Genomic DNA, 25,830 nt, shown 5'->3' with positions numbered 1-25,830 from the left:
AGCATTGCATTCAATCGGTCAAATACATTGCAGATGCACTATGTTATTGCGATACGTCATAAATTCGGATTGAATGCAGATAGTCCAAACTCTAGGTCATCCAAAAGTGTAACGATCGTGTCCCTGCGTTGGGTACATCCAAAACTCAGTCACCTGCCGCGAGCGAGACTTGGCGGAACACGAGAAAAACTTCGAGTGCGAGTAAAACCACTACATATTACAGTCGCCTAAAGTCAGTGCATCCGCTTGACACCAAGTTTTAATTGCTTCATCAGGAAAGTATGGATATTAATAGAGCAGTGCAGCCCCTTCTACTTTGCGGCTAACTCCTCGGCTTACCCTGAACTTAATTGGGATCGTGATTTGTAGCGAATGCTCCAAGGTTTTCTCTTCAACAAGCTTTGTATGCTCACTCAATTATTAAAGCCATCAAAATTCAGTGGTATGTCCAGCTACATGCCAATTGATTCTTGGTACTTGCAAATCCTGAGAATTCTGTGTCAAGATGTGATCCGTAACGAGATACACACCAGAGAGAGCGTTGAGCCATAAGCTATATCATCAAAAAATTAAAAACATCCATCAAATATAGCAGAAACATCTACCATAAGAACTGTGAGTGTAAGCTGTGTCCAATTTATATCTGACCATCATTATCACTATTCGTATCGCTGTCATACCCTTGTCTCTATGCATCCCACCAAAGTCCAATAGTGTACTTGTCAGTTTCCCAGATGTAGGAACCGACTATCGCCATTATGCTCAATGTCAGCAGGTGCATGCTCAGTTATGTCGCTTGAGACTGCTAGCGCATTCTCGAATCCATCGCATCCTGGAGGATTATACTCAAGCTCAATTCCAACTGTGGACCTAGCTCTCTGTATCGCTTGAAGAGTATCATTCGTAATGCGTTCAATGTCTCCAGGTGATATCAAAGAGGCTGCAATAGCTGAACGTAGCAACATTTCAACTCTGATTTGCCTGCTTCTTTCTACATGTCATATGAGTTAGCAGTTAGCCAACTTTAGTGAACTAGAAGCACTCGCCTGGGCTAGGAAAAGCTCCATTAATGGAGAAAATTTGATACATCTGTTCCATTTTCTCGGCTTCTTTCATACCCCCCTTAATCCGTGTTTGCAATTGGCTCTGCTGTTCCGTACTCAGATAGGGAGAATGCGCTTTTCTTTCACACTGCGATTCACAGTGCTCTCGTAAGCTGTCACCATCTTCGAACTCTTCAAAGCATTTCTCACATAGAATGGCCGGAAGTATGTGTTTGCGAAGTAGATGTTCTCTGCAAGAATTAGTATTTGGCATAATGCTGGCCGACGCTGGTAGATGATGATATGCTAACCTCATTCTTTGGTATGTCTTCCAACGTCTCTTCGCGCAGAGTTCCCAGTTACCCTCCCCGTAATCTGATGGATTTTGCAGATAAAATGGGCAGTTATAAGCATCTAAGTCATGCCCATCTTCATCGGTCTTGCACACGCGTCGCTTTTTACTCTTTCTTCCACTGGTGCTATATTGGCTGGGTCTTATTCTCTTCGCTGCATGGTAAGCAGGACCCCCGCTACCATGACTTTGTGTTTCTAAATTATCCGAAGCAAGTTTGGTGAAATTTGCCTGGTTTCAAAGTCAGTGAATGCATCAAATGCTGAAGAAATATGCAAACTCATTGACCATATTTGAAAGCAAAAACTGTGCAGGCTCGAGATTATAAGACCCAAAATGATTGCGATGGAGGCTTTTATTAGTGGTGGGGGCGGTGGAAAAAGTCATTTCTGAAGATACGTCATCCATTGCTCTAGAATGAGTATCGGATGAGTAACTTGGGATAGTCGGCGAACCATATCCCAATTGTTTTCTAAGAGAAGGATTCTTGGAAGAATGAGAAGGAACTAGAACGGGGTGACGAGGTAGTGTGTAGCCCCCGAACTGATTAGTGTCTGGGTGACTGAAACAACTCTCGGTTGTATGTGTGGTAAAGGTGTCATCCATAGAGTAATCGTGAGAGGGATATAAATTATTGAATTCCGAATTCTCGGGCGCAAAAGGTTGTTGGCTCCCCGAAGCATTGTCAATGGTAGATAGCTCTTGCTGCACCTCGCCATAAAGTTGGAAGAAGGCACGTCTCCTATCATCTGTCATCTTGTGGATACATGTTGCATCTGGAGTCTCTAGCCATTGATCGGCATCATGGTTTTGTTGAATGGCTCCATAAGAGATTCCGGAGTAATGAATTGTCTCCGGAGAGTTCGAAGGCATGGAAGCCTGATTAAACGGCAGTTCTAATATTTCTTGTCCAGAGGACGGAAATAGCACATGCCTCAGATGTTCTTGCTGCTGGTGTGTAAAAACATCCTCTGATTGGCTGGTATCGTGTGCATTGCTGGATGTTTGACCGCAGTCTCCTTTGGTGTTTTCATGATGGCATAGAGGGATGCGGTTCGCCAAAGACCAATTCTTCTCATCGGTAACTTGACAACCAGCAACATGATGAAGACAATCAACAGATGTATCGTCATCCTTAGTCTGCCCTTCTGACCGAGTTTCTTCGGTCAAAGTCTCTTGTGTCTCTCTCCATTCGAATGTGAACGGTACGCTGTCTTCTCTTGGTTGCTGAGCTAACCAGCGGCCGAGCCCCGGCCTGTCATCGCGAGGCTGGCCTTGAGCATCGCCAGGCCTCGCAGAGCCTGGAGGCTGATCATCCATTGTGTTCTGTAGACACGATGATCGTGGGATTTGGTGAAAAGAAGGGCAGAGTTCGGTATCGTAGCCTCGTGATGGCTTTGAAAGGATAGAATGGAACCTTCAGAATTGCAAAGGCGAAATAAGGCATCGTTTTAATCATCCGCGGCCTTCTCGCGCAGGTGCGCACGCTCTGGACCCATTCTCAGAATTGCTGCTGCGCTTCCGCGCATCTGCGCATACCTTGTTGCGTAGGTGCGTATATGCGCAGCCCATCGCGATGCCAATTAAATGGAAGGTAAATCGGCGATGGGGTGGTTGAATCAAGGGGCGTTATACACGTTGAACATCTTCATTCGTGCGTAAAGAAGGCAACAGGCCGCCTTAAGGATGCAATTGCATGAACCTTAGCCGTAGAGTTCTAGCGGTCAGTCTGTGGCATTCCGTGGGAAACGAGAAAGCCAAACTTGACGCCTATTGAAGTTACAATTGCGAATAGTTAGAGGAATACCTTCATCTTATGAGCGAAAATAAAAATCACTTCTTGGACTCGATTCTTTCAACATCTTGGCTGCTGCCTTGTGTTGTTCTCCATTGAAACAATGGAGAGAGCTGCATACATAGCCTTGGGAGCAGTGACAGTACGGCTCACACTAGACGCGCATACTCCAGAGGGGTGTCAAATTATAGCAGTGATCTCTTCGGAATGTCTCCCGTAAATTTCTTGCTTGCAGATTGAAACGATGCTGGATGATGGCTGAGTTGCAGTGAGGATCATGGCAGCGGTTGTATGGCTCTTCTCGCAAATTTCCCCGCCTTAGTTCGCTATAAGCGGTTCAGCGGGGCTCTATCTCGATGGTATTTATTGAGCACAGCGACTCTGAATGGAGGCAAGTACTGCATTCATCATTGGCGGCAAATCCTGGCTTGGCGGTTTACCAATAGCACTGGCCTCACAGAAAATGAGGCATCTCCGCCAATCGCCTTTTGCCGAGATGGTACTAGGAATCCCATCTACGCGCGGTTTATTTTATGACTGACATTCGTCTTACAAGGCCCGCCTCCCACGCCCAAACTTCTCAGCAGAATATAAGACAGTGCCATACAATGTAAAGTTCCAGATTCCAAGCCCAAACAACGAAGACTGCACCGTAACACCAGATGAACCAACAAAGGTATTTGCCTCTATCGCTTCACTAGAAAATAAACAATTGAATGCCGTTCAGGTGATATGGAATAAGAACCTACCTAGCAGGGAAAATGCCAAACAAGCGGTCAATTTGTTGGCTGCGCTTGGCTTGTCGCGGACAGGATGATCCAAGAATAACATGTAATCTTCCTCTGTTACAATCAAGACCTTCCATATCTTTTTAAGTCTACCTCTTCCGCGATATTTTGTTTTGTAATCACATTTACTTGTTCATGCTTAACACACATGTGTACGTATATTATCATCAATGGCTTTAATGCTTTTAGACGTTTATTGCACTCCATTCTCCCCTCTGAAGCAGGCGCGCAGTAATTCATGAACGAAAGCAGTGACAACAGAACTCCTCGACTAGACAGCTCCATCTTCCTTTTGTCTACTGCCAGAAGCGGGTGGATAACCGAATTTACTGTTTCGCGAAATTGTTGTGACGGCAACATTGAGCTCATCATTGTATGTAGAGTATGGCTATATGTAATGCACTCACTCATTTGAAGATGCAGGAAACGAATTGGTCTCGGAACTATCCGCATAGCAGTGGGCCGGAATTTAAGGATGGCTTTACATTCTGACCTAAGTGGACCTTGACAAGACCTTCGCCCGGCATTAATTATAGCCTTCAGCAGATAGAGTGCTCAATAGGGAATTTTTCTGCGACCGGCACTTAGGCTGACCAATTGGTCCTCTACCTAGCCATGAGAGTAATTGAGCGGTGATAGGGCCAACAGTTTTCACAACGTGTGCTTTATTTTCTTAGTTTTGTAGTGAATTCCTAAGGTCATTTGTCACAAGTCTGACTTTGAATTATTAATTTTCTGCCAATGGATCCTTCGAAGCCGATTGAATCGAGCAGTTCTCTGCGAGAGCGCAAATCGCTCGTGGGTACTGACATCCGTCACGCTGAGTTTAGGACGAAAGTGTCTGCTCTCTTTGACATTAAAAGGTTGGAATCTTCTCGAGCATATCAAACTCTTACACAACTGCTCAAGGGTTTCCATGATCAAACTAACATTGTCGATAATCTAACTTTGGTTTTTCATTATACGATAACTTAGGCATTATGGAGCTCTTCAGAGATTCGGTGATGGGCCAGATTATTCGGCGTCTCACAAACGATAAGATTTTGCTCTACAGCGAAGAAAAAGCAGGGACAGATAAACATACAATGGTACAGCTGATAGGAATCATTGTCGAGAGCAGCTTACTGATGCGAATGATCCTATATAGGTGCGGACTTTGAGACCAATTTCCAAACACTCAAGTCCTGCAGATACATTGGTGGACAACAAAAGACAAAACTTGGATGATGCGCAATTGATGGGAAACAAATCTCAAAACCACTCGCAAACAGATGAAGAGATGGCGCCGACCGATCAATATGCGATGATGGCACCAACGGAAAATCTCCAAAACACCATGTTGAAACCAGAACAAAGTGCTGAAGGTAATAACTCTGGCAAAGAAAAAGACGTCAATTTTGTGGTTGAGTGGTATTCAGACGAAGACCCCGAGAATCCTCAAAATTGGACAGGGCTTAAGAAAGCGATCGTTCTCTTTCAACTGTGTGCGTACACAATGGCAGTGTATGGAGCATCCAGCATGTACGTCCCTGGAGAAGGAGACATAATGCGAGAATTTCATGTTGGCGCCACTCCCGCAGCACTCGGACTCGCTGTGTACGTGGCGGGTTATGGGATAGGACCTTTGGTATTCGCGCCGCTCAGCGAGATCGCGTCCGTGGGCCGAAACTGGGTGTATATACCTACGTTCTTCTTATTCGTTATACTATCGATTCCGACTGCAATAGTAAAGAACTTCGCAGGTTTGCTAGTTCTGCGTTTCCTCACCGGGTTTTTTGGAAGCCCTTGTCTGGCAAATGGAGGAGCATCGGTTGGAGATATTGTACGTGGCAAAGTTTATGAAACAATGTGTAATGACTGACATGTCCTTGACAGTATCCTGCTTTACAAATTCCCATCTACCTTTCTTGCTGGACTGCGGTCTGGTTCTGGGGCCCCGCGATTGGACCAGTGGTAGCCGGCTTTGCTGTTCAAGCGAAAGGATGGCGATGGGGACTTTGGGAGATAGTTTGGCTGACAGCACCGTTGATCTTGTTCTTGAGCTTTACATTGCCAGAAACATCTGCTGACAATATTCTTCACCGTCGTGCCGCCAGGTTGAGGAAGATCACGGGCCGAAAAGACATATTTGCGGCTAGTGAGATTGCGCAAGCACAACTGACAACTGGAGACGTCGTCTGGGATGCGCTCATCAAGCCGATGGAGATTATGATCAAAGATCCGGCCGTTCTTTTTACTAACATATATGTGAGTCGACGTTTGAGTCTAACTTCTCATACGCTGTGTTGCATTTGCAACGGGGACTAATACACGTAATAGACTTCCTTGACCTACGGCATTTACTATTCCTTTTTCGAAGCTTTTCCATTGGTATATCCTCAGGTGTATGGGTTCAACATTGGTGAAACTGGGCTTTGCTTCCTCACAATTGGTATTGCCTGCCTTATAGGAATAAGTATTTTTTACACATACCAGTTTTGCTATCTACTTCCCGAGATACGGAAGAACGGTCCACGCGCACCAGAACACCGACTAGTTCCCGCGCTTTTCGCTGTTATTACTCTGTCGGCCGGATATTTCATGTTTGGATGGACAGTGCAGAGCAACATTCACTGGATTGTCAGTCTCATTGGAGTTGTGATTCTGGTGACATCTAACTTCTTAATCTTCCAAAGTGTGTTCGTCTATCTGCCAATGTCATACCCGAAATACGCCGCTTCTCTATTCGCAGCAAATGATCTCTGCCGGTCTGTATTTGCTGTCGCCTGTATACTCTTTGCGAGACCAATGTTTGAGAATTTGGGGATTGGAGGCGGAGTATCTCTGCTGGCTGGTCTGTCATGCTTGGGAATTGCCGGAATGTTTGCGCTGTGGAAATACGGAGCATGGTTGCGATCGAAGAGTTCTTTCGCAAGCAGTTAGAACTGTGTGTCTAGTATGTGACCGAAGTATATCTTTTATCTGTTGGATTTTCTACGCCAGGTGTAGGCAAGCGATCACAGGTATAGCATTTTAGGTGAAAGGTAGAGGTAGCGATAGAGATGGTTTTAGTTTCTTATGGAAGAGTTCATACCAAACTTTATCAGTATCGAGAAAAAGCCTGTGATACGCCGCTTTTTGCCTTTGAGTCATCGACAAAACTATCAGTGGCGTGGTACCACCGTAACAACATTCTTCAGGATAAAAGAAACAGACTGTCTCTTTGATAGACACTGCTCGCTAGTTTTGGACATTTCTATCAATCAAAATTATGTGCTATGGCCAGGAACCATTTTACCAGAATTAGAAAGAGTCTTTTCCTTCTGCCACCATGCCACAATACATTTATATCAACGGATATCCAGGAGTTGGCAAGTTGACCATCGCTAAGGAACTTGAGAAACTTATACTCAGTTCAAAGATTTACCATAATCATTTATTTATCGATCCTGTCGCCCCATTAGTCGATCGCTGCTCACCACACTATCACGACATACGGACGAGCTTTCGACGCCACATCCTCAATACCATTGCCACATCTGAGGCAACACAACAATTCACCTGGATTTTCACCGATTCTCGATCTTCAAGCTTGATCGGTAGTACGGGTGCCGAAGATTACAGAGATGCAGCCAATAAAAGAGGCGTCCCATTCATTTCCATCGTACTACGCTGCCAGTTGGAGGAAAATGTGACAAGAGTACTGGGTGAAGGGCGCGGCGCTGGCTTTAATACTAAGCTGACGGATCCAGAGGCATTGAAAAGAATTAGACAAGAGGAGGATATCTATACTTTTGGAGGGCCATATGAGTTGGAACTAGATATTACAAACATAACACCAACAAGAGCTGCGCAAAAGATATATGAGCATCTAGCTAAGGTTATCCATACTACTTGATAATATAGAGGGTTGAGTGCATCCAATAGCTCTGTTGATTGCTCTCAAGAACAATCCCAAAATGCCTTGTTTGCCCCAACGTGCTCTGGGTCCTGTTCGAATGCCCTCAACATTACACCGGGCCACGACGCCGAAGGAGCCTTTGTGCGTGATTTGCGGCATTGTCGAACAATCGCATCGCCCAACTCCGTTTCTATGTCGAGTCTTTCTAAATCTTGTCCATGTAGGAGCAGATCTCGTTCTTCTTCGCCCAGTTCATTCTCTGGAACATCCATTGCTCCAAATTCTGCCATTATTGCTTTCCTCATTGCTCCCACAGTTCCTGGAAGATATTCAGCAATTCCAGGGCTTGAGTGCAATGAAATTGCCAACCAGGCTTCACGTATCGAATCCTCATCCACACCGTTAGATCGTAGTAGATTCGCGGCTTCATCTGCGCTGGTAACTTCAAAGCGCCTCGCAATCGAATCGTATTTTTCAGTTATTCCAATATCGTGCAATATGCAAGCGACAAATAGGACGTGGTCCGCGATTCGAATCGTTTTCACAGGGCTGGTTGGTAATGATTCTTCGTTCGATGAGGCATTCATTGCTTTTGCATACAGAAAAACGCGAAAGCTGTGGTTTATAATCGAATGTGGAAGGGACGAGAGCGCGATATCCAATGCGGCCAACGCCGCTGGGTGCTCTGGCACAAGTCTTCTCAAAGATTGACGTAGAGGTCGTTTCATATTCGCTTCGATATCAAGCGAACTGCTCATTCTTCTCGGTAGTGTAGCGCGAAAATCGTGCGTTCCGTTATGTTGTCCAAGTCAACTGATGAGTGTGAGCTGGCTTTGGCATAGTCGTCTTTATATACTCGAATATCCTGTCACATCATATAACGTAAATTTGTAAATGGAATCTCATATCGCGGAAACCTACCCTTTTCATCGATTTGGCAATGTCACAGCGCGAGTGGTACATTTTGTTCTCCTGTTAGTGTATTCCCTTGCATTGGGATAGGAAGCTACTCAAGTCCAACATTAACAGGGAAAGGTGGCCAGGGTAGGTTCAAAGGTAAACGGTCCATATTACAAATTCAATTCATAGGCAGCACATTCAACTGGACATTGGACAAGCGTAATGTGCAATAGAGCGTCACAGTGCCAGGGCGTCTATTGCAAAACAAAAGTTCAATCGCAAAAAATTCCCTCTACGAGCCTAGGTGCTGCGGACTGGTTTATCTAATTGGACAACTTGGAGCATCTTGCCAGTGAAGCGGAATACTCAATGTTTTTAAAACCATTCAACTCACCGGAACCCCGGGTATTATACGCCAAAAACTAAAGGAATATGATGATGACTATCAGTATCCAGAAAATAAAAGAGACAAAGTACTCAATGAACGATTTATTGCTCTCGTGTGAACAGCTTAGAATTGGTGAAACCAGCAACTCATACTTTCATTATTATCTACACTCATCGACAAATGTCTCTAGCAATGGGTTTACTTCTTCGGGCTTTTCCCAAAACGCTGAATGTCCGACGCCTTCAATGAGGCTCAAACGGTATAGAGGAAAATGTCCCTTTAGGAAGCTGTCCAGTTTTCCCCAGTATATTTGCCGGTCAAACTCACCAATCACAAGCATAGTTGGTAAGTGCTTTGCTTCTTGAAGCAGCTTTGTATGATCTTGATGTCTTGCATTCATGAGAAGACGTCTTGCGGTAGGATTTTGTTGCGCGATTACTCCTGCCAATGCTGAGTGTTCGCTGTAGCTCATTGAACTGATGCTGGATGAGTGGAAGCATGTATCTAGCACAGATGAAAGACTTTTCGCCACTTCCTCTGCATCGCCTTCAATGAGCGGTTGAAGAGCATTTACTCCATCGGAATGAAGAACTTCAGGGAGCTGAAGATCACATTTCAGATGTCAGCTTTGATTGGGAATTGAGATTGAGGGCAATCATTGGACCTTACCATAGATCTCCAAGGAACCCCCAACAGATACACTATCCCTCTGATCCAACCTGGCCCCAAGTGAGAAAAGGCATCCGTTGCAATTAAGCCCCCATAGCTCCTTGACTAGTTGTAAGCACATAGTTCCATCGATTTCACACCAAATCCATGATAGTCGGGCCTAACTTACCATCCTGCCAAAACTGCTGTCTTCACTCCATATCTATCGCAAACCGCTTTAAAATCCTGGGCATTCTTCTCTGACGAATATGCGCTCTCGCTTAGGGGCTGCTGCGATCTGCATTGCCCGCGAGGCTCGTAGGTAACCTATTACAAGTTCAGTTACAAGCAGTAACGATATGAAGATCCTCGAAAATTTCCCAAATCACTAGCCAGACAATACTTCCTAAGGAGGTTTTCGTCTTGGAATTGCTTCCGAAATGTCAAGCTAGAACTAGAGAAGCCCGGCGCAAAAATAATGACTGGTGCCTGGTCTGCCGAGCAGCCAGCTGACGCCGCCCATATTAAAGTTCCATCCTCTGATTGAACCTGCGGATCGGTCGTCTCTAACACGTTCGACATCTTCATCTGAGACTTGACACTGCTGTACAACGATTCATAAAATAGCTCGAAGGATGAGGATTTGAAGCCACAACCAAGTAATAACAGATATAGAGGTTATATTTATAATCAGCATGAAAAGACAACATACCATCACAGTTCATCCAGTATAAAGCCATGCACGGTATTTGATTCCATTTCAAAACCGACCCTTGAATAAATTCATTCCGCAGCAACCTAGACCATCTACTACAACCCGAGAGACCTGAAGCCATTCCATTGACAGAAACAAATGGGGCTACTGTTGACTGGTAATTATAGCGCAAGTTGCTTTTTAGCTCTCTGACTAGGGTGTACATTATACTAACCGTGAAGGGAAGTTTTCGTTTTCCACGAAGGCTTATGATCATTACGACAAGACTCTCGCTCTTATCAGTCCAACCGTGAATCAACCTGTTAAACTTTGGTAGGAGATATCACCCACTTCGGGTGAAATGCCGAGACGCATGAAAGATATGGTTGTTTTATTCACGAATAACCTGTTACCTTTCATCTGTCCATCGGCGTCACCTCGTAGGGCAACACCGTGAACGCAATGAGCTACCCAATTACCTAAGGCTACCTATCACCCCAGAGTCGTTGAGTACATATTGCTATCAACTGCAGGATATTTCTCGTTCTACATGACTATAGGCAATATAACGAAGCAAACATGCGAATCTTGAAAAGGCCTTCACAGCAGTCAATAGCTATTCCTCTTCAACTCCACGAAATTCGGCTCTTCTCCCCCAAACTCTACTGTACTTCATAGGCAAATCTACTTTTCCTTTCCTCTTCCTATAACAGTAACTATTCACAAAATAAATTAATAAGTTATTTAATGTCACTTCGGTAAGTATTAGTGGATATCGCTTAAGCCCGTGATGACTTGTAATATGATAGTTTCAACGTTAAACCCGGAAATGCCACAAATGACATGGCCTTTGAGGAGATCACAGCGACGGCAGATCTCCACTCCGGATTTGATGCATATTGAAACCATAGGGTCCTTCAAAGAACCATCTTCTCAACCTATACTTCGCTCGGAAATTGTCCTATTGAACCTCAAGCGAAAATGGGGAGAGAACCTACAAGCCTTGGCTGTCACACGTGCCGCCAGCGACGGATTCGATGTGATCAGGCCAAACCTATCTGTGCGCGATGCAAGCGGGCAGGCTATAAATGCCAGGGATACGAAAAAGTTTTTCGACAACAAAACTACGGCGTTCACCAGAGCGAGGAAGGGTCAACGTCTGCGATGTTTATAAAACTTAATTACGCGACTTCTTACCCATGCCGTTTAGGTCAAGAAACCCGTGGTGGGAGTGAATCACGGCACAACAAGACGGTCAACGAAGATTGCACATCCACATCCACTCTACCTGAGCCAGCTGATCATCCACTGCGTGACGAAGGCTTGTCCCAAAGCACACCGTTGAAGGAGGCTAAGAGCGCTCTTGTTCAACCTGAAGTGATTTTCCCATCTTGGCTGAGCCTAGAACCATTTCTCGATCATGTCACCTTTTCCTACTTCTTCGACTCGTACGGCTGGATCAATATGCACAGCATGCTGCTTCAAGATTCCCCAATGCGACAACATCTTGCCCAGGAGCATGATACTCTTGGCTATGATAGCTTACGAGCTCTAACCTACGGCATCTTTGGTCGTGATCACAAAATTATCACCCTACAGCGCTCAGCTTCTCGAATCTATGGTTCCCTTCTTCGAAAGCTCCAACATAAGCTAGACACGTCGACAAAATCGGACTTGGCACGACTTATTAAGCCAATTGCAATCATGGGGTCTTACTCCGTAAGACATCCCGCACAGTTCAAAGACCTCTTAATGACTCTCAGGCAGATTGCGGTAGAAAATGACCATCGATTTACGCATCACTCTGGATTAGCCTTCATCCTTCAGCATTGCGGCCCTTGTCACTTTGCCGATGCTTCTCTTTTGTCAATTTATGAGTCCTGTCGCTTCACAATGGTATCTATGTCCTCACTTTTCCAATTGACGAGCATGAACTCCTCTGCCCAGTGGACATATAGGGCTGAGACTCTCGATAGGTTGCGAATGCTTTGGTTCGACGTCAAGCGACATTCTTAGAAAGGGATGAATGGAAGACCACTCCGTGGCTGCTCCATCCAGAAATGAAAACCAACGCAAGCAAGCTCATCGACATCGTTTCTGATATTCCTGGAATCATTCAGAGTACCGATGACATACTCGACAAGCGATCTCAGTGGGTGTATAATGGACTTAATATCCCGCGAAAAGAAACTCTGACCACTGTTCACGATCTGCAATGTCGCTTGGAACAAGTTTTTTCTTGTCTTCAGAACTGGCAACGAGAATGGTCGACGATGAATGGCCCGAGTGTGTCTCAAATTCTACAATGGGCTCTATTTCGAGCAAAAGACGACTATTACCGCCCTGGCATTTTTGGTATGCAAGGTCCTGACGCCTACGGCCTGAATATGGACAACCAGACAGGCGTGAACATTCCTTTTGTGAAAGTAGTTGATCACGGCGAGCCCGAACCGAACACAGCCACATTCGGTCTGATGACGGAGGCCGCATTATTTATAACGGCCCTCATATGGATCGATCGGCTTCGGAAAAATCTCAAAGGCGCTTCTGAATCTGCGGAGTCTATCGACTTTTATAACTCCCCGTTTTACACGCAGTGCCGTTGCTACTATGACAGCCCAGGGCCGCTAAGACTCTGTCAAATTTTTCCTGATCGTGATCCATATGTAGAAAGACATTTATCTTGGAACTTGAACTCCGCTCGGATCTGCGAGTCCCCTACTTTTACCTCCGGTGATAACGAGAGTTACCGCAGTCATAGCTCTGCGGCTACAACTACGGCTGCTGGTGCCGCTTGCTCATGTTTTGGCCAACACTCATGGGCAGCCAATACTGGAAATGATTCTCTTCAAAACATTCTTCTACCTGGGGACATTCGGTTTTCAGCGCAACTGCGTATTTTGAATTGGTTGACATCTCATTTGCCGCAAAGTCGGACTTCTGTGCTCAGCACACTTGCGGCCATGGGATTGACTCATTGTGTGCATGATGTTCGACCTTCGGAAGGAAACGAGGACATCGCATTAGCTATACGTGAAACCATGATTAAGTCGAGATTCCAAGGGGCAGCGGAACTGTTACGTAGGAAATATCGTTGATACAGGGCCCCCCCTACTTCGCCATGACTCTGCTCTGTTTGCTGAGTTGTATTTTGTACGTAACGATGGCTGGCTGATTCTAAATATCAAGAGAACAAATTTAAACAAGAGAAAGAAGCTTTAAAGACTGTATGCTTGCATTACCAGTATTTATGAATACTACCGTACTGCAGGACCTTCTCGATGACATACAAGCCAAGCCAGTCCATGCCCCCACTGACTCTCTCGATAAGTGCAATCAATATCTCGCAGATAACTACCTGATCCAGATTAAATATTTGACCAGGGGCTAAGCTCGTCCAAGAATTAGCTGCACTTACCTAAGTGGTCTTCTATAAATATGCTGTATAAACACATCCGGAGTCCCGCGGGAATCTAAAGCGAATGTCAACATACTCAAACTACAATTTTATTCTTCACGCTATAATTCTTTTAAAACAACAATCATGCCTCGCTCAAACGAAACAGAGTGGTGGGTGAATGCTGTTTATGAGACTATTATGAAGATACCGTACGGGCGCGTTACAACATACAAACATATTGCGGAGCTACTAGAAACACGTGAGTGTTATATTAGAATGTCTTGATATGTAATTGTGTGAAGATACTGACGGAAGCACTTGCCGAGCAGCGCAGCGAGCTCGCCAAGTAGGCACATGTTTGTGGAATCTCTCTCCGGCAGTTGACCCTTCCAGCAATGAGCAAGGAGCGTCATTATACAATCTAGGAAATGTTCCGTGGCAGAGAGTGATAAATTCTGAGGCCATGATTTCGCATCGGTAACATGGATACGCCCTCTAATTTCACTGCATATTGAAATTGCTCCGGACAGAAAAGCAGCTAACACTCGAATCTAGTGGTGGGAATTGGGCGAATGTTCAAGCCCAAACGTTAAGAGGAGAAGGTGTACATGTTTCCACAGATGAAATGGGATAACACCATATTGACATGTCGGATTTTGGTTGGTTCCCTTCTTCCGTAAGCTCTGATGACGAGGAGTTTGAATGAGACATATGAGCTACGGCAATAGAGAAAACGTTATTTTAATTCTCAAAAACCAGTTGTAGCCAAATCTTGACTATTACTGTGATAAGCGAACAGACCAATGAGCACATGTAAAGGCCACTTCAGAATACAATGTAGTGAATATAATGATTTAATGCGATCTCGAACCGCCCACTGTCGTCAATACGCTATTTTGCAGTAAACGGGATCATCGATTCAGCTTCTTATCTAGACACACCGCGGACCACTACCGGTCGTCTGACAACTTGTCCCGTCCCTTTATCAGGGCAACTATATTGCTTCAGACTTAACATTTTACCCGAAATCTACGGAATTGCCTTGAAAGTTGTCAGTTGCTCCTAGTTCTGATAAATCGAAACCGTAAACCCGCGGTCAAGGGTGCCCATCTATGTTAGCGCGCATCCGATGAGAGATGACGTGGGTAGGATAAAGCCGCAATAAGACAAATACCGATGTCCAGCTACTAAATCCACCTGAATCAGCAGTGACAGGTCACTCAAGCGTAGCAAAACAGTCTTTGGGCTGGACGCGTTGCTCAGAGCTCGAACGATTCATCGCAGAAAACTTCTCTTTTTAGTATGGTAGTTTCAGCACAGGCACCCGTCAAAGGAGAATTATCTTAACACTCCACTAAGTAATCTTCACCAAAACTAGGCGTGGACGGAAACTTCCGCCGTAGCCAGGAAATCCAGCACATAATTGATCAAATTGAGAAGCTTTGGTTCGAGAAAAATTTCCGGTTTAGGCCACCGTGATCCACTAATATTCAACAGGTGTGAGTACTCCGTAATGACAGGATAAAATGGACAAATATGGCGTGAATATTCTATAAATAAGGTCGATATTCTCGAGCAACAGACACAGAAACTACAAAAAGTTGGCGATTCACTAAGAATACTTCAAGCAACAGGCTATATCATTCGAGCCAAAGTTCAAATTCAAATCTGCAATATTCTCTACGACTAAACTGTTCAAGATGATTGAAGAGAATGACACACTTGGTGGAACTTTCCCCTTTAAGCCTCATTTCTCCTCGGGACCAGGATTTCGAATGCACTATGTTGACGAGGGGCAGGGCTTGCCTGTCCTATGTCTTCATGGTGAACCGACTTGGGGCTATTTATATCGAGAAGTCATCCCAATTTTGGCACAAAACAACCGCGTAATTGTCCCGGATTATATGGGATTCGGAAAAAGTGAAACTCCTCAACATCTCGAATATACAGCGCGACAAAACACCGACAACCTGGAAATTCTCGTCAAAGAATTGGATCTGCACGATATCACTCTCGTTGTTCATGACTGGGGCAGACAGATTGGGGGTGCCCTGGCTCTTAGACAGGCTTCCCGCATCCGCCGGATCGTAGTGATGAATACGATGCTGTCAATGGGTTTGCCGGAGGAAGAGATCTGCTGGACCGAAAACAGTAAAGAATCCGCTTGGTTTGGGTGGGCGGACAGAGCTGTGGCAAATGGTACCTTTGAAGCTACACTTATGAACTCTGGGGTGGCTATTGTCGGCTTGATGAAGCTACTACAAGGCTTTGAGAGAGCTAATGTCACTGAGGATTTCTTCCGAGCCTACTCGCTTCCTTTTGCAACTCCAGAAGAATATAATGGTGTGATTGCCTTTCCTAAAAGCATTGTCACCGGCTCATTCAAGGCGGAAACCGGCTCAGAGAGTCAAATATCTGCGGTTCGCGCAAAGCCAGCAATGATGATTGAGGGAACAAAGGATAAAGTTCTCCTCGCCAAGCACTTCGTGCCTGTGTTCAAGAAAGGCTTTCCAAATGCATCGATACATTATTTGGACCAAGCAAGTCACTTTCTGCTAGAAGATGAGCCTGAGAAAATCGGCCAGTTGATTTTGGACTTTATGAAGAACAGTTAGCTTCATCTAGTCGAAGGAAACCATACATGCTTAATACTATAATAATGTTGGTCGCTAGATATAATTGTACGAAATAGAATAAACAACAAATGAGTTGATATGCAGAGAAAGCCAAAACATCAATATTGATATGTGTTCTATCATGCCCAGAATTTTTACAAGCTCGGCTCGATTTACTGCGAGAGATTATAGAGCTGTAAATATGAGCTGCGAAGTTAATATGAGAATGTGCATATGATTCCATATAATGGAATGGTTATCGACGAATAATGTATCAACTGCTGCCTAATGGCAAATAGTCTATTCAGCAAAATTGAATAGAGTAGTCCTGCGTCGTGTATGACTAGGTGTATTTGTTACAGCCATCATTCGCGCTGTCAGCCAATAAATAATTTAGTTCGATCCCAAATGTTGAACAACTAGACTGATCAATAACGAATTTGCTATATACCTGCATATATCGAGGTCGGTCTCTTAAAAGCTAGGCAAGTATGTCAAATTTACACTGCGGAATTGCGAGTAAATTTGTCACTGTCTTATCTTCGAGAGCTGGGTTCAAAGTTGTTGCTGGTTGTCGCTTTACCTAATCCCAGCAAGAATTTGTGACTTCAGCTGTTCGCCTGCGCAGATTCATTGAATAATTTCAAGTACCTGCCCATATCTACGTCATCCGATAATCAATGCCAAACAGAGTTGATAATATCATTGTCATTCCTTTCAAGTGGGTTTATAGCCTTCTTGTGACTTAAATGGCCTAAGTCTTGATTTATATCGAGCTCAGATCCTCGCCATCATTCAGCAGACCCTCGTAATCACCATCCGAAGCCTCGGAACCACCCCCCCCCCCCCAGAAGCCGGATATAGAACTGCTCATTGTCATCATCATCTTCTTCTTCTTCTTCCTTCTCTTCTTCTTCTTCTTTCTTCTTCCTCTTCTTCGTCATCATCACGAAGAAGCTGAACAATAGCTTCATGGCCATTTTGAGTAGCCCATTGTAGCGCTGTCCGACCTTCCCTATCCCTGGCATCAAGAGTAATTTTGTCAATTGCCAGAAGTTGCCGAACTATTTCCGTGTCTCCTCCAGCTGAGGCTCTTATCAACATTGTTTTGCCGTCTTCATCGCGGGTGTCCACTTGCGCACCTCTGTTAATGAGGAGTTTGATGACATCTTTCTTTTCTTTGTCAAAGGCTGCCACTAACGCTGTTACACCGCTTCCATCTTTGGCTTCAATATCAGCACCTTTGTCAAGAAGAAGTTGAACAACGTCAGTATACCCCTGTTCTGAAGCTATTATTAGTGCTGTTGCGTCTTCCTTACCTCTGGCCTCTATATGAGCACCATGATCAAGAAGTAGTCGGACGACATCAGCGTGCCCCTTTAACGCGGCCACCTGCAATGGTGTTACTTCTGGGTTGCCTCGCCCTTCTACATCGGCTCCCTTATCAACCAGGAATTGAACAACTTCGACACATCCAGAGGCAGCGGCTCCGATTAAAGCTGTCACATCCTTCGTAGCGAGGGCGTCAATTTTAGCGCCGTGTTCGATGAGGAGCGTTGCCACTTCGAATTGCCCGCCTAGTGAAGCTGCAATTAAAGGTGTGCAGCCATCCTGATCCGAAGCATTAACATCGGCACCGTTTTCGAGACGCTGTTTAACCACCTCCATAAGTCCCTTTCCGGCAGCCCACTGAAGTACCGTTGCTCCTGCCAGAGAGAAGCGCAAACTCTCGTCTTGCCCCAGCGTATCCCATCTTTTTTGTATATTCTCCCATTGAGTAGATAGGCCGCTCAGTTTCCTTATCACTTCAGCTTGCCTGGTAAAATTTTTGGTCAGTGTTACATTGTATTCTATTTCCTTCGCAACCAATGCTTTTTGTCTCATTTTAAGCTCCTTTAACTTGGCTATAATTGTCTTCTGCTCTTTCCTAATCTCATTCAGGCCGGTGTCGTAGCTGTTCATCTGGTCTTTGAGTTCATTGCTTTCTCTCTCAGTTTCTTCGTTTTCTTCCAGGAGTTGTAAACTTTCACGTATTAACCTCTGAGGCCCCAATTCCACGGTTGCGTCAATAGTGGCGAATACTTCGTCCAGCACTAGCTCAGGCCGTATCACAAAGATCGGCTGCCGCTCAACACGTTCCAGGGCAATGGTGAGGGAAAGCAGCTCATTCTTGGCCCGCCTTTTCCCATCCAGCTTTTGCATCATAGAGGGAAGATATAAAACCAGTTCCTCAAATAAGAGATTTCTGCTACATATGAAAACCAGACATTCAACCCGAGTATCGGATCTCCCTTTCTTATATTCCAGAACGACAACAAAGTCTTTGGAGTCTTGTGTGTCATGGCGGAGTCGAATCAAGATTTGACCCACGACATCATCGTGAGCTATGGGCGTGGACATGATTAGAGCTCGCTCTTCGTCCCAAGATGATCTAGGAGCCACATCAATGATTTTTAGATTGATATCTGTGAAGTCATCGTCTTCGTAGTGGAAAAAAAGTCCACTCGAATCCACGGGTACGGTTTCTTGGTTGTCGTGCTTGATTCGGATCGGCTTTGGCTCTGTTGCAGCTACCGTGGTCAGATACAAAGAAGAATTGTATCCTCGTGGCCGACCGTATTCGTCAGATGATCCCACAGAAAGTTCAATCAGTGGTATCCCAACCACCTGTTGCGAATTATTCTCGGGTCCGCAGCTGAGAAGCCCAATTATCTGGCCCGTGGGAGTAGTATGCAGTGGCAGGTGAGCTCGAATGCTACCACCAGACATGTCGACTGAGCTCGTATATTTGAGAGTTTGGTCTCGTCGAATAATGTTCCCTGAATGTGCAAAGTCTGCCGGGGCCTTGGCCATAATTCTCCCACCTGTGGTACTGCCAGAGTTGTTGGTAGACGAATCATTGGTTCCCAGCCCCCAGGCCAGTATTGAATCATCTCTTGTCACCTTCATAATTTGTTCCTGTAGCCGGAAGAATGCCTGTTCACCACCCTCTCCATAAATCATCGGCATTGTTATGTTGAAGATGCCGAGAAGGCAATACGCGAGGTCTTCCTTGCGTTTCGTATCCCTGTGCGCTGCCCACGACATGCGCTGTGCGACGCTTGCCGTATGGAGTGCAGTAATTCCCAGTAGATAATGCTGAGGTATGCCTGTGATCGACGCAATAGTGGTGCTCATATTTCCTTTGTTTCCCAAAAGACGCCACTCTTGGACCAAGTTTGTGTCGACGAAGGCTTGTCCGCTGTGTGTATCTGATGGGGAAATAGCGCCATAAAACCGCATCGTTTTAGGTGCAAGAAGTTCCTGCAGAGTCCATCCTCTCTGGAACCACCGGCTTCTCCGGAACTTGGAGCTCTTCTGCTTGAAATGATCATCGCTGGGAACATCGGATAGAAAAGCATAGCAGATAGAGGCACGCTGATACCACCGGAACATGGAGTTTATAGCCTCGCTGAGCTCGACCAGATTTGTCTTGTCAATGCAACAGGTATCAATCCAGGCATAACCAAGGTTGTCCTCCGCGGCTTGTCGACAGCATCCTCGGAATTTGGCAGATCCGACGCCAAGTTTGTTGATGTTTCCATCTTCAACGTCGCGAAAGCTGAGCTCTTCAGAGTCGTCTCCCCAGGTATGGGACAGTATAGCATAGGGAGGCGCCTGATAGTCGAGAAATTCCTCTAATTTGAGCGTCTTTACATTGATGAGACGCATTGTATGACGTTGCTGCACTGGACGTTCCAATACATGTAGATTCTTGACAGTGGCCCAAAGACGTGGACTTTGCGGCTGGATTCATGCCCATTGAGAAACAAGATGTTTTCAAGGCTTCGGCAAGTACATAAGCAGGAGGGCTGTGATGAGGGGTACTTCTGGTTCCTATTCGCTCTGAACCATCTTGATAAGAGCCGCATAATTGGCTGTCTGTCTGCCCCGCATGTCGCGCTGGAAAGTGTGCCACCTTGTTGTTAATTGTATGGTGGATTGGTGTTGAATACTGATATGGCATCAAATAATTCCCTATTCTATGGATATTTTTCTAGAATCTGCTGCAATATCTATATTTCTTTTGTATCTTGCTTGGAAGCCTTGTGTAGACTTGATATTTGATTCATTTATGATCATTGACAGATTCGCAGCGTGACACATACCTAATCCATGCCAAACTCGAATGAAAAGATGCATCACTCTATTAAATTCTCGTATAAAGCGGAAAATTCAAAGAAACTATCCGCTGTGGCTTAATATCCCTTGGAACACTATTGTTTTCGCGTTCATCCAGGGTAGCAATATCTCAGATTGACGCCATTCATACCACACTCACATAATGATACCCCGGAATTCTACCTTGAGCCTACCCTGCCGGACCCGAAAATCGGGGACCCAGAAGTTTGGGGGGAAAGTTGGGTGAATCTCCACCGGATGGTGGATTTCGATTCGCTCAATGGGGGAGATTCTCCGTTCTCACGAGAGCTTGAGGTGCATTAGTCTGCAGTCACGGTCAAACGGCTTTTTTGTCAGGTTCTCAAATGCCGCTCAATTGTTGGAATCGGCAAAGGGGAAATGACTTGAGAGGCGGTGGTATTTCTCTAGGAAGATCTGCAATGGTGAGCCCAGGAGATCTGGAACCATGCCATTGCCGGAATTGTCATTTGTGGGGAGGAAGCTTCTCTTACACCATCCCAGCTTGATTGCAGCCAAAACCGCCCGTGCAAAACCACCATGTCATGTTCATGTCTCAAAACGGGGACTCGTCGATCAATTGCAGCCTTCTTCCTTGGCAGAGCCTCGACCAGGCCGCTTTCAGAAGCTAAAAGACAAGACAACGAGCATCCATGTCTCTCTTTCTCATGCTTGGTGAGATAGCTCGGCCCACGACAAAAACAAGACCCGCAAAGCTAGTTCGGCTCGGCTCTAAGAAAACGGGAATTGGCTGGGGGGGGATAAATATAGGAACGAATAGCCCGTTGTCTCAAGTTTTCGTTGGCCTTGGTTCTCTTTTTTTCCGGCTTGCTCTGTACGACGTTTGTGTCTCGTCTTACTCGGGTCTGGTTGATTAAGTGTCTTACTGAGAGAATATTACTACTGCAGCTGTGCTTGTCCCCAACCGAAATCATTTATTGAAAGGAAAACGAAGAGGAAAAAGTCGCGACGAATGGAATTCGTAGTCGAGTTCTTCTCTCTTCTTCTCAAGTCTATACGCTGAAAGAGTCGGGGAGCATCTGATTAGCTGCTTTTCTAACTCTTTCGCGGTGTACACGGTTTCTGTGTACCTCAATTCCCTCCTTGACCTTTGGGTCTTGGAATCAACGCCCACTTTTCGCCAATTACCTGCGATATAGCCACTCTCGATTCCAGCATCTTGAAACGAGGGCCTACCCATTACTTCGCCCTACCGGCTCTGAATCGTGTATTGAAATCTAGAGCAATTGGATAGGATATCTCGAGACAGACGGCAATTGAGTGCCATGGCGTCCCCAATTGGGCCTCCAGCATACGCTGGCCATGAGAAAGGACAGGCCGACAAAAGCGGCATCACCACCAACCGCGCAGAATCTCTCAACGACATCCGAGTCTCTATGTCCTCTGGCGAAACGAAGCAGAACACGACTCACCGACAGCTCAAGGCTAGGCACATCCAGCTCATTGGCATCGGAGGTACCATTGGCACCGTTCTCTATGTGCGTATTCCACGGCCTTTCATTCATCTATCCCCCGAACAAAACAAACAATCAAATTGAAGCAACATTTGGTTCGCTCAATCTTTTGTGCTTATTTCTCATTTTACTCCGCGTACAGGTTCAAATAGGAAAAGGTCTTCTCAATGGCGGTCCTGGCAGCTTGTTCATCGCCTTCAGCTTCTGGTGCACCGTCGTCCTCGCCGTAACTCTCTGCATGGCTGAAATGGTCACCTATCTACCAATCTCATCGCCTTTTATCCGATTCGCGGGCCGCTACGTCGACGAGGCATTTGGATTTGCGACGGGATGGAACTTTTTCATATTCGAAGCTGCGCTGGTGCCGTTTGAAGTGACTGCGTGCAACTTCATCATTCGCTACTGGACCGATGCCATTCCCACTGGCGCACTGATAGCCATTGTCATCGTCTTGTACGCCCTCATCAACGTGCTGGCGGTGAAATGGTACGGCGAGACCGAGTTCTGGGCGGCCATTGGCAAGGTGGTGCTCATCGTCGGCTTGATCGTCTTTACTTTCGTCGTCATGCTGGGCGGGAACCCGAAGCACGACCGTTTCGGATTCCGCTTCTGGAACGAACCTGGATCTTTCGCTGAGCTGTACTACGAGGGTAATTTGGGTCGGTGGCTGGGCTTTCTGCAGTGTCTTATCCTGGCGGCGTTTACCATTGCCGGCCCGGATTACGTCTCCATGGCGGCGGGCGAGGCGGAGAATCCGCGCGTGGTGATGCCGAGGGCGTACAATGCTGTGTTTTACCGGCTGACGGCCTTTTTCATCCTGGGATCGCTGTGTGTTGGGATCCTGGTTCCGTATAACGACAAGGAGCTGATTGCGGCCTTTGCGAGCTCGAAGCCAGGCGCCGCTGCTTCTCCGTACGTCGTCGCCATGAACCGTCTCGGAATCGACGTGCTGCCTCACATTGTCAACGCCGCTATCCTGACGGCTGCCTTTTCGGCCGGAAACTCGTACGTCTACTGCGCTTCTCGATCGCTGTACGGACTCGCCTTGGAGGGGAAAGCGCCGAGGTTTCTCACGACGTGCACCAAGGCTGGCGTTCCGGTCTACTGTGTCGGCTTCGTCCTGCTGTTTGCGCTCCTTTCGTTCCTGCAGCTGTCGTCGAACACGGCCGTGGTGCTCAACTGGTTCGTGTCTCTCGTCACGGCGTCGCAGCTCATCAACTTTTGCGCCGTGTGCGTGTCGTACTTGTGCTTCCACCGGGCTCTCAAGGCACAGGGGATTAGTCGTGACTCGCTGCCTTACAAGGCTTGGTTCATGCCGTATGCGGCTTGGTATGCGCTGGTGTGGACGTTTGTGATGGCGTTTGTGGGTGGATATACCGTCTTCTTGCCGTTGCCTGGCTACTGGAACATTGCAGACTTTTTGTTCTCGTGAGTATTTGATGAGACACGACTTTGAGAGAAGAGAGAACTCTAACTTTGATGTTGTGGGTAGATACTCCATGATATTTGTATACCCAGTGTTGTACTTTGGCTACAAATTCATCCGCAAGACGTCAATCCACAAGCCTGAAGAGGTAGACCTCTTTAAGGATGTGGATGAGATTGAAGAGTACCAGAGAAACTACATTCCTACCCCTCCAAGGTATGTTTTTTGCAAGCTTTGCCGGTTTTGTAAATGTGATATTGACAAGTTTGCTTCACAGGAATGGGCTGGAAAAGATTGTCAACAAGATTTTCGGTTGAGTGGACAGTGATGGCTGAGGGAGTGAATGTTGCTTGGTTAGCGATGAACTGAGCAGTAATTGTCTCCTTGCAAAAGTATATATATATTGTAGAATGACGCTTGAATCTACAAATCCCGATATTCTCGATGTTATGTTCCTGTGCTCTGAACCGTTTTGAGTAATAACCTCTAATACCATAGCCAATTTCAGCTCGACCAAATAAAAGGAGCCCATATTGATACATATCCCCTGATGGTAATGCTGTACTTTAAAAACTGACCCCCTCATCTCTATTCTTATATCCCTCCCCGTTCATCAACTTCCTCTCCTGCTGTATAATAGCATCCGGAATTCCAATACCTAGCCCGGTAAACACAAACAGCGCCCACTTCCAGCGGAACGGGTTAAACGCCACGCAAAACACGAACCACCAGACGAGCTCAAGATACGTGAAAAAGTCGAATGCTCCGGTTGGGCTAAACTTCTTGAGCGTGCGCGTCATGTCGATCCAGCGCTCCATCCACCACCGACTCGGCCGCGTCAGGGGGTCCAGCAGGAACATGAGGAGAATACGTGTGTAGATGCCAATGTGCCAGTTGCCGACAGTGCCAATGGCCTCAACAAAAGTCGAGTTGATGGCTGAGATGGACGGATGCGCGGGGGGGAATGTCTGCAGATACCAATTTGGCGGCCCGTACGGCTCTTCGAAGCATTCGTCAGGGAGAATCGCCAGTGAAGGTCTCTTGAAGCCCGTGGCCATGACTACCATGTCGGCCTTGATGAGCTGTTCGTGGCCGGGGCCGTCTTTGGGAACACCTCGAGAACGACGGTTGACTGTGACTCCGCGGCTGGTGAAGCCGAGAATATCACCTCGAACCCATTCAGCTTTGCCTTGACGCAGCTTGTCCATGACGTCTGAGTTGACCATTGGAGTGCCCATGAAGATGCCTTTATCGTGAGTGGGAGCCAAATCTTCGAGATCTCGGTAAAAGAACTTGCGGAGGAAAAACTCGGGGATGAAAGAAAAGAGAGTCTCTTGGCCAAAGATGTTGAGGCTGAGCAGTGTGTCTACAATCATGTTTCGTGGGATGATCCATTTGTCTGATCGAGAGAGGATGGAGACCTTGGATGCTCCGGCGGCAAAGGCGAATTCGAGGGCTTCCACGGCTGATGCGCCTCCTCCGATGATGGCGATGTGCTTGTCCTTGGCGTCTTTCCTACAGCGGGTGTTAATAGGCAATGTCATTCTTGGGATTTATTGCATACGTACCCAGTCAAATCACTAGAGTGGTAAATTTCGCCCTTAAACTTCTCCATGCCTGGGATATGTGGCATCTTGGCATCACCACAAGTTCCGATAGCCGCAATGAGGCCGTCGAAGTGTCCAAGGGAAGGGTCATTGTTGACAAGCCACCGGCCTTGATCGTCCTGCTTGAGGCCCTTGACTTTGACGCCAAACTTTGTCTTTTTATCCAAGTTGTAGGTTTTCCAGACTTGCTCGATTTGCTCGACGATTTGCTTGCGATTGGGATAGCCGCCCTCCCATTTGACGGAGGGATGGAAGCGGTACATGAGGGAATGAATTTGGAGGCCAGACGTGTCATTGACTCTCTGCATGAACCAGTCAGTTAATCAATCATTTTCTCTCTCTCTTAATCAGTGTTGTAAAACTCACGCTCCAAATACCGCCAAGTCGATCCCTCGACCCGGCCTCAAAAATCGTCACGTCAAAGCCATGGCCAACGCAATGAGCAGCCGCCGAAACTCCCGTCAGTCCAGCACCGATGATGGCAATCTTTGGGCGCGTCAATTGGTCGCTTTCCCGAGGCGGATACGGAGCAAGAGCTCTATTAATGATCCATTGCAGCAATTGATAGAGGAAAAGAAGCGGATGAAGGAGCGGATTCGCAATAGAATCCGAGCTTTGAGGCATGATGATGATGGCGGGG

The 25,830-nt window shown here is 46.3% G+C and overlaps 12 protein-coding genes across 12 annotated transcripts; 6 read left to right on the top strand and 6 right to left on the bottom strand.

Moving 5' to 3' along the window:
- Nucleotides 1–722: 722 nt before the first annotated feature.
- Nucleotides 723–2,715, bottom strand: M431DRAFT_490890 (hypothetical protein; the record flags this gene model as incomplete). Its single annotated transcript, XM_024916847.1, has 4 exons — nucleotides 723–991; nucleotides 1,047–1,294; nucleotides 1,355–1,626; nucleotides 1,684–2,715. The coding sequence occupies 4 exons, from the start codon at nucleotides 2,713–2,715 to the stop codon at nucleotides 723–725; spliced, it is 1,821 nt and encodes a 606-aa protein (XP_024778964.1).
- Nucleotides 2,716–4,958: 2,243 nt separating this feature from the next.
- M431DRAFT_516391 (hypothetical protein) lies at nucleotides 4,959–6,900 on the top strand (the record flags this gene model as incomplete). The annotated part of the gene is made up of 4 exons (XM_024920306.1): nucleotides 4,959–5,066; nucleotides 5,258–5,800; nucleotides 5,854–6,225; nucleotides 6,298–6,900. 4 exons carry the CDS (start codon nucleotides 4,959–4,961, stop codon nucleotides 6,898–6,900), a joined length of 1,626 nt encoding a protein of 541 aa, XP_024778963.1.
- Nucleotides 6,901–7,288: 388 nt separating this feature from the next.
- On the top strand, nucleotides 7,289–7,855 carry M431DRAFT_74039 (hypothetical protein; the record flags this gene model as incomplete). Its single annotated transcript, XM_024922184.1, has 1 exon — nucleotides 7,289–7,855. The coding sequence occupies one exon, from the start codon at nucleotides 7,289–7,291 to the stop codon at nucleotides 7,853–7,855; it is 567 nt and encodes a 188-aa protein (XP_024778962.1).
- Nucleotides 7,856–7,899: 44 nt separating this feature from the next.
- Nucleotides 7,900–8,586, bottom strand: M431DRAFT_75638 (hypothetical protein; the record flags this gene model as incomplete). Its single annotated transcript, XM_024922365.1, has 1 exon — nucleotides 7,900–8,586. The coding sequence occupies one exon, from the start codon at nucleotides 8,584–8,586 to the stop codon at nucleotides 7,900–7,902; it is 687 nt and encodes a 228-aa protein (XP_024778961.1).
- Nucleotides 8,587–9,306: 720 nt separating this feature from the next.
- Nucleotides 9,307–10,509, bottom strand: M431DRAFT_478377 (hypothetical protein; the record flags this gene model as incomplete). Its single annotated transcript, XM_024915662.1, has 5 exons — nucleotides 9,307–9,747; nucleotides 9,816–9,915; nucleotides 9,985–10,121; nucleotides 10,309–10,398; nucleotides 10,507–10,509. The coding sequence occupies 5 exons, from the start codon at nucleotides 10,507–10,509 to the stop codon at nucleotides 9,307–9,309; spliced, it is 771 nt and encodes a 256-aa protein (XP_024778960.1).
- Nucleotides 10,510–11,469: 960 nt separating this feature from the next.
- M431DRAFT_76416 (hypothetical protein) lies at nucleotides 11,470–13,586 on the top strand (the record flags this gene model as incomplete). Its single annotated transcript, XM_024922463.1, has 4 exons — nucleotides 11,470–11,813; nucleotides 11,889–12,207; nucleotides 12,256–12,384; nucleotides 12,465–13,586. The coding sequence occupies 4 exons, from the start codon at nucleotides 11,470–11,472 to the stop codon at nucleotides 13,584–13,586; spliced, it is 1,914 nt and encodes a 637-aa protein (XP_024778959.1).
- A 362-nt stretch (nucleotides 13,587–13,948) lies between these two features.
- M431DRAFT_544623 (hypothetical protein) lies at nucleotides 13,949–14,591 on the top strand. Its single transcript, XM_024921168.1, has 3 exons — nucleotides 13,949–14,147; nucleotides 14,218–14,365; nucleotides 14,444–14,591. Exons 1-3 carry the CDS (start codon nucleotides 14,033–14,035, stop codon nucleotides 14,520–14,522), a joined length of 342 nt encoding a protein of 113 aa, XP_024778958.1. The 5' UTR covers nucleotides 13,949–14,032; the 3' UTR covers nucleotides 14,523–14,591.
- Nucleotides 14,592–15,588: 997 nt separating this feature from the next.
- Nucleotides 15,589–16,503, top strand: M431DRAFT_75691 (hypothetical protein; the record flags this gene model as incomplete). Its single annotated transcript, XM_024922374.1, has 1 exon — nucleotides 15,589–16,503. One exon carries the CDS (start codon nucleotides 15,589–15,591, stop codon nucleotides 16,501–16,503), a length of 915 nt encoding a protein of 304 aa, XP_024778957.1.
- A 1,431-nt stretch (nucleotides 16,504–17,934) lies between these two features.
- M431DRAFT_76492 (hypothetical protein) lies at nucleotides 17,935–18,387 on the bottom strand (the record flags this gene model as incomplete). Its single annotated transcript, XM_024922469.1, has 1 exon — nucleotides 17,935–18,387. A coding segment is annotated over one exon (453 nt), but the record flags the coding sequence as incomplete, so codon positions are not given.
- Nucleotides 18,388–19,164: 777 nt separating this feature from the next.
- On the bottom strand, nucleotides 19,165–20,214 carry M431DRAFT_58546 (hypothetical protein; the record flags this gene model as incomplete). The annotated part of the gene is made up of 1 exon (XM_024921525.1): nucleotides 19,165–20,214. A coding segment is annotated over one exon (1,050 nt), but the record flags the coding sequence as incomplete, so codon positions are not given.
- Nucleotides 20,215–21,968: 1,754 nt separating this feature from the next.
- M431DRAFT_76493 (hypothetical protein) lies at nucleotides 21,969–23,900 on the top strand (the record flags this gene model as incomplete). Its single annotated transcript, XM_024922470.1, has 4 exons — nucleotides 21,969–22,181; nucleotides 22,300–23,585; nucleotides 23,650–23,799; nucleotides 23,861–23,900. 4 exons carry the CDS (start codon nucleotides 21,969–21,971, stop codon nucleotides 23,898–23,900), a joined length of 1,689 nt encoding a protein of 562 aa, XP_024778954.1.
- A 249-nt stretch (nucleotides 23,901–24,149) lies between these two features.
- Nucleotides 24,150–25,814, bottom strand: M431DRAFT_75322 (hypothetical protein; the record flags this gene model as incomplete). The annotated part of the gene is made up of 3 exons (XM_024922325.1): nucleotides 24,150–25,098; nucleotides 25,152–25,492; nucleotides 25,557–25,814. The coding sequence occupies 3 exons, from the start codon at nucleotides 25,812–25,814 to the stop codon at nucleotides 24,150–24,152; spliced, it is 1,548 nt and encodes a 515-aa protein (XP_024778953.1).
- Between the last annotated feature and the right edge of the window lie 16 nt (nucleotides 25,815–25,830).

This window comes from Trichoderma harzianum, assembly GCF_003025095.1.
Source record: "Trichoderma harzianum CBS 226.95 unplaced genomic scaffold M431scaffold_2, whole genome shotgun sequence".
Lineage (NCBI taxonomy): Eukaryota > Fungi > Ascomycota > Sordariomycetes > Hypocreales > Hypocreaceae > Trichoderma > Trichoderma harzianum.
This window is presented reverse-complemented; position numbering and strand designations above follow the sequence as displayed.

Excerpts from the sequence above, each read along its gene's own strand:
- M431DRAFT_544623 (XM_024921168.1), top strand. The coding sequence starts at position 14,033 with ATGCCTCGCTCAAACGAAACAGAGTGGTGGGTGAATGCTGTTTATGAG. Across the intron at positions 14,148-14,217 it reads TGCGGAGCTACTAGAAACAC|CGCAGCGAGCTCGCCAAGTA; the intron begins GTGAGTGTTATA and ends CTTGCCGAGCAG. Across the intron at positions 14,366-14,443 it reads GAGGCCATGATTTCGCATCG|TGGTGGGAATTGGGCGAATG; the intron begins GTAACATGGATA and ends ACTCGAATCTAG.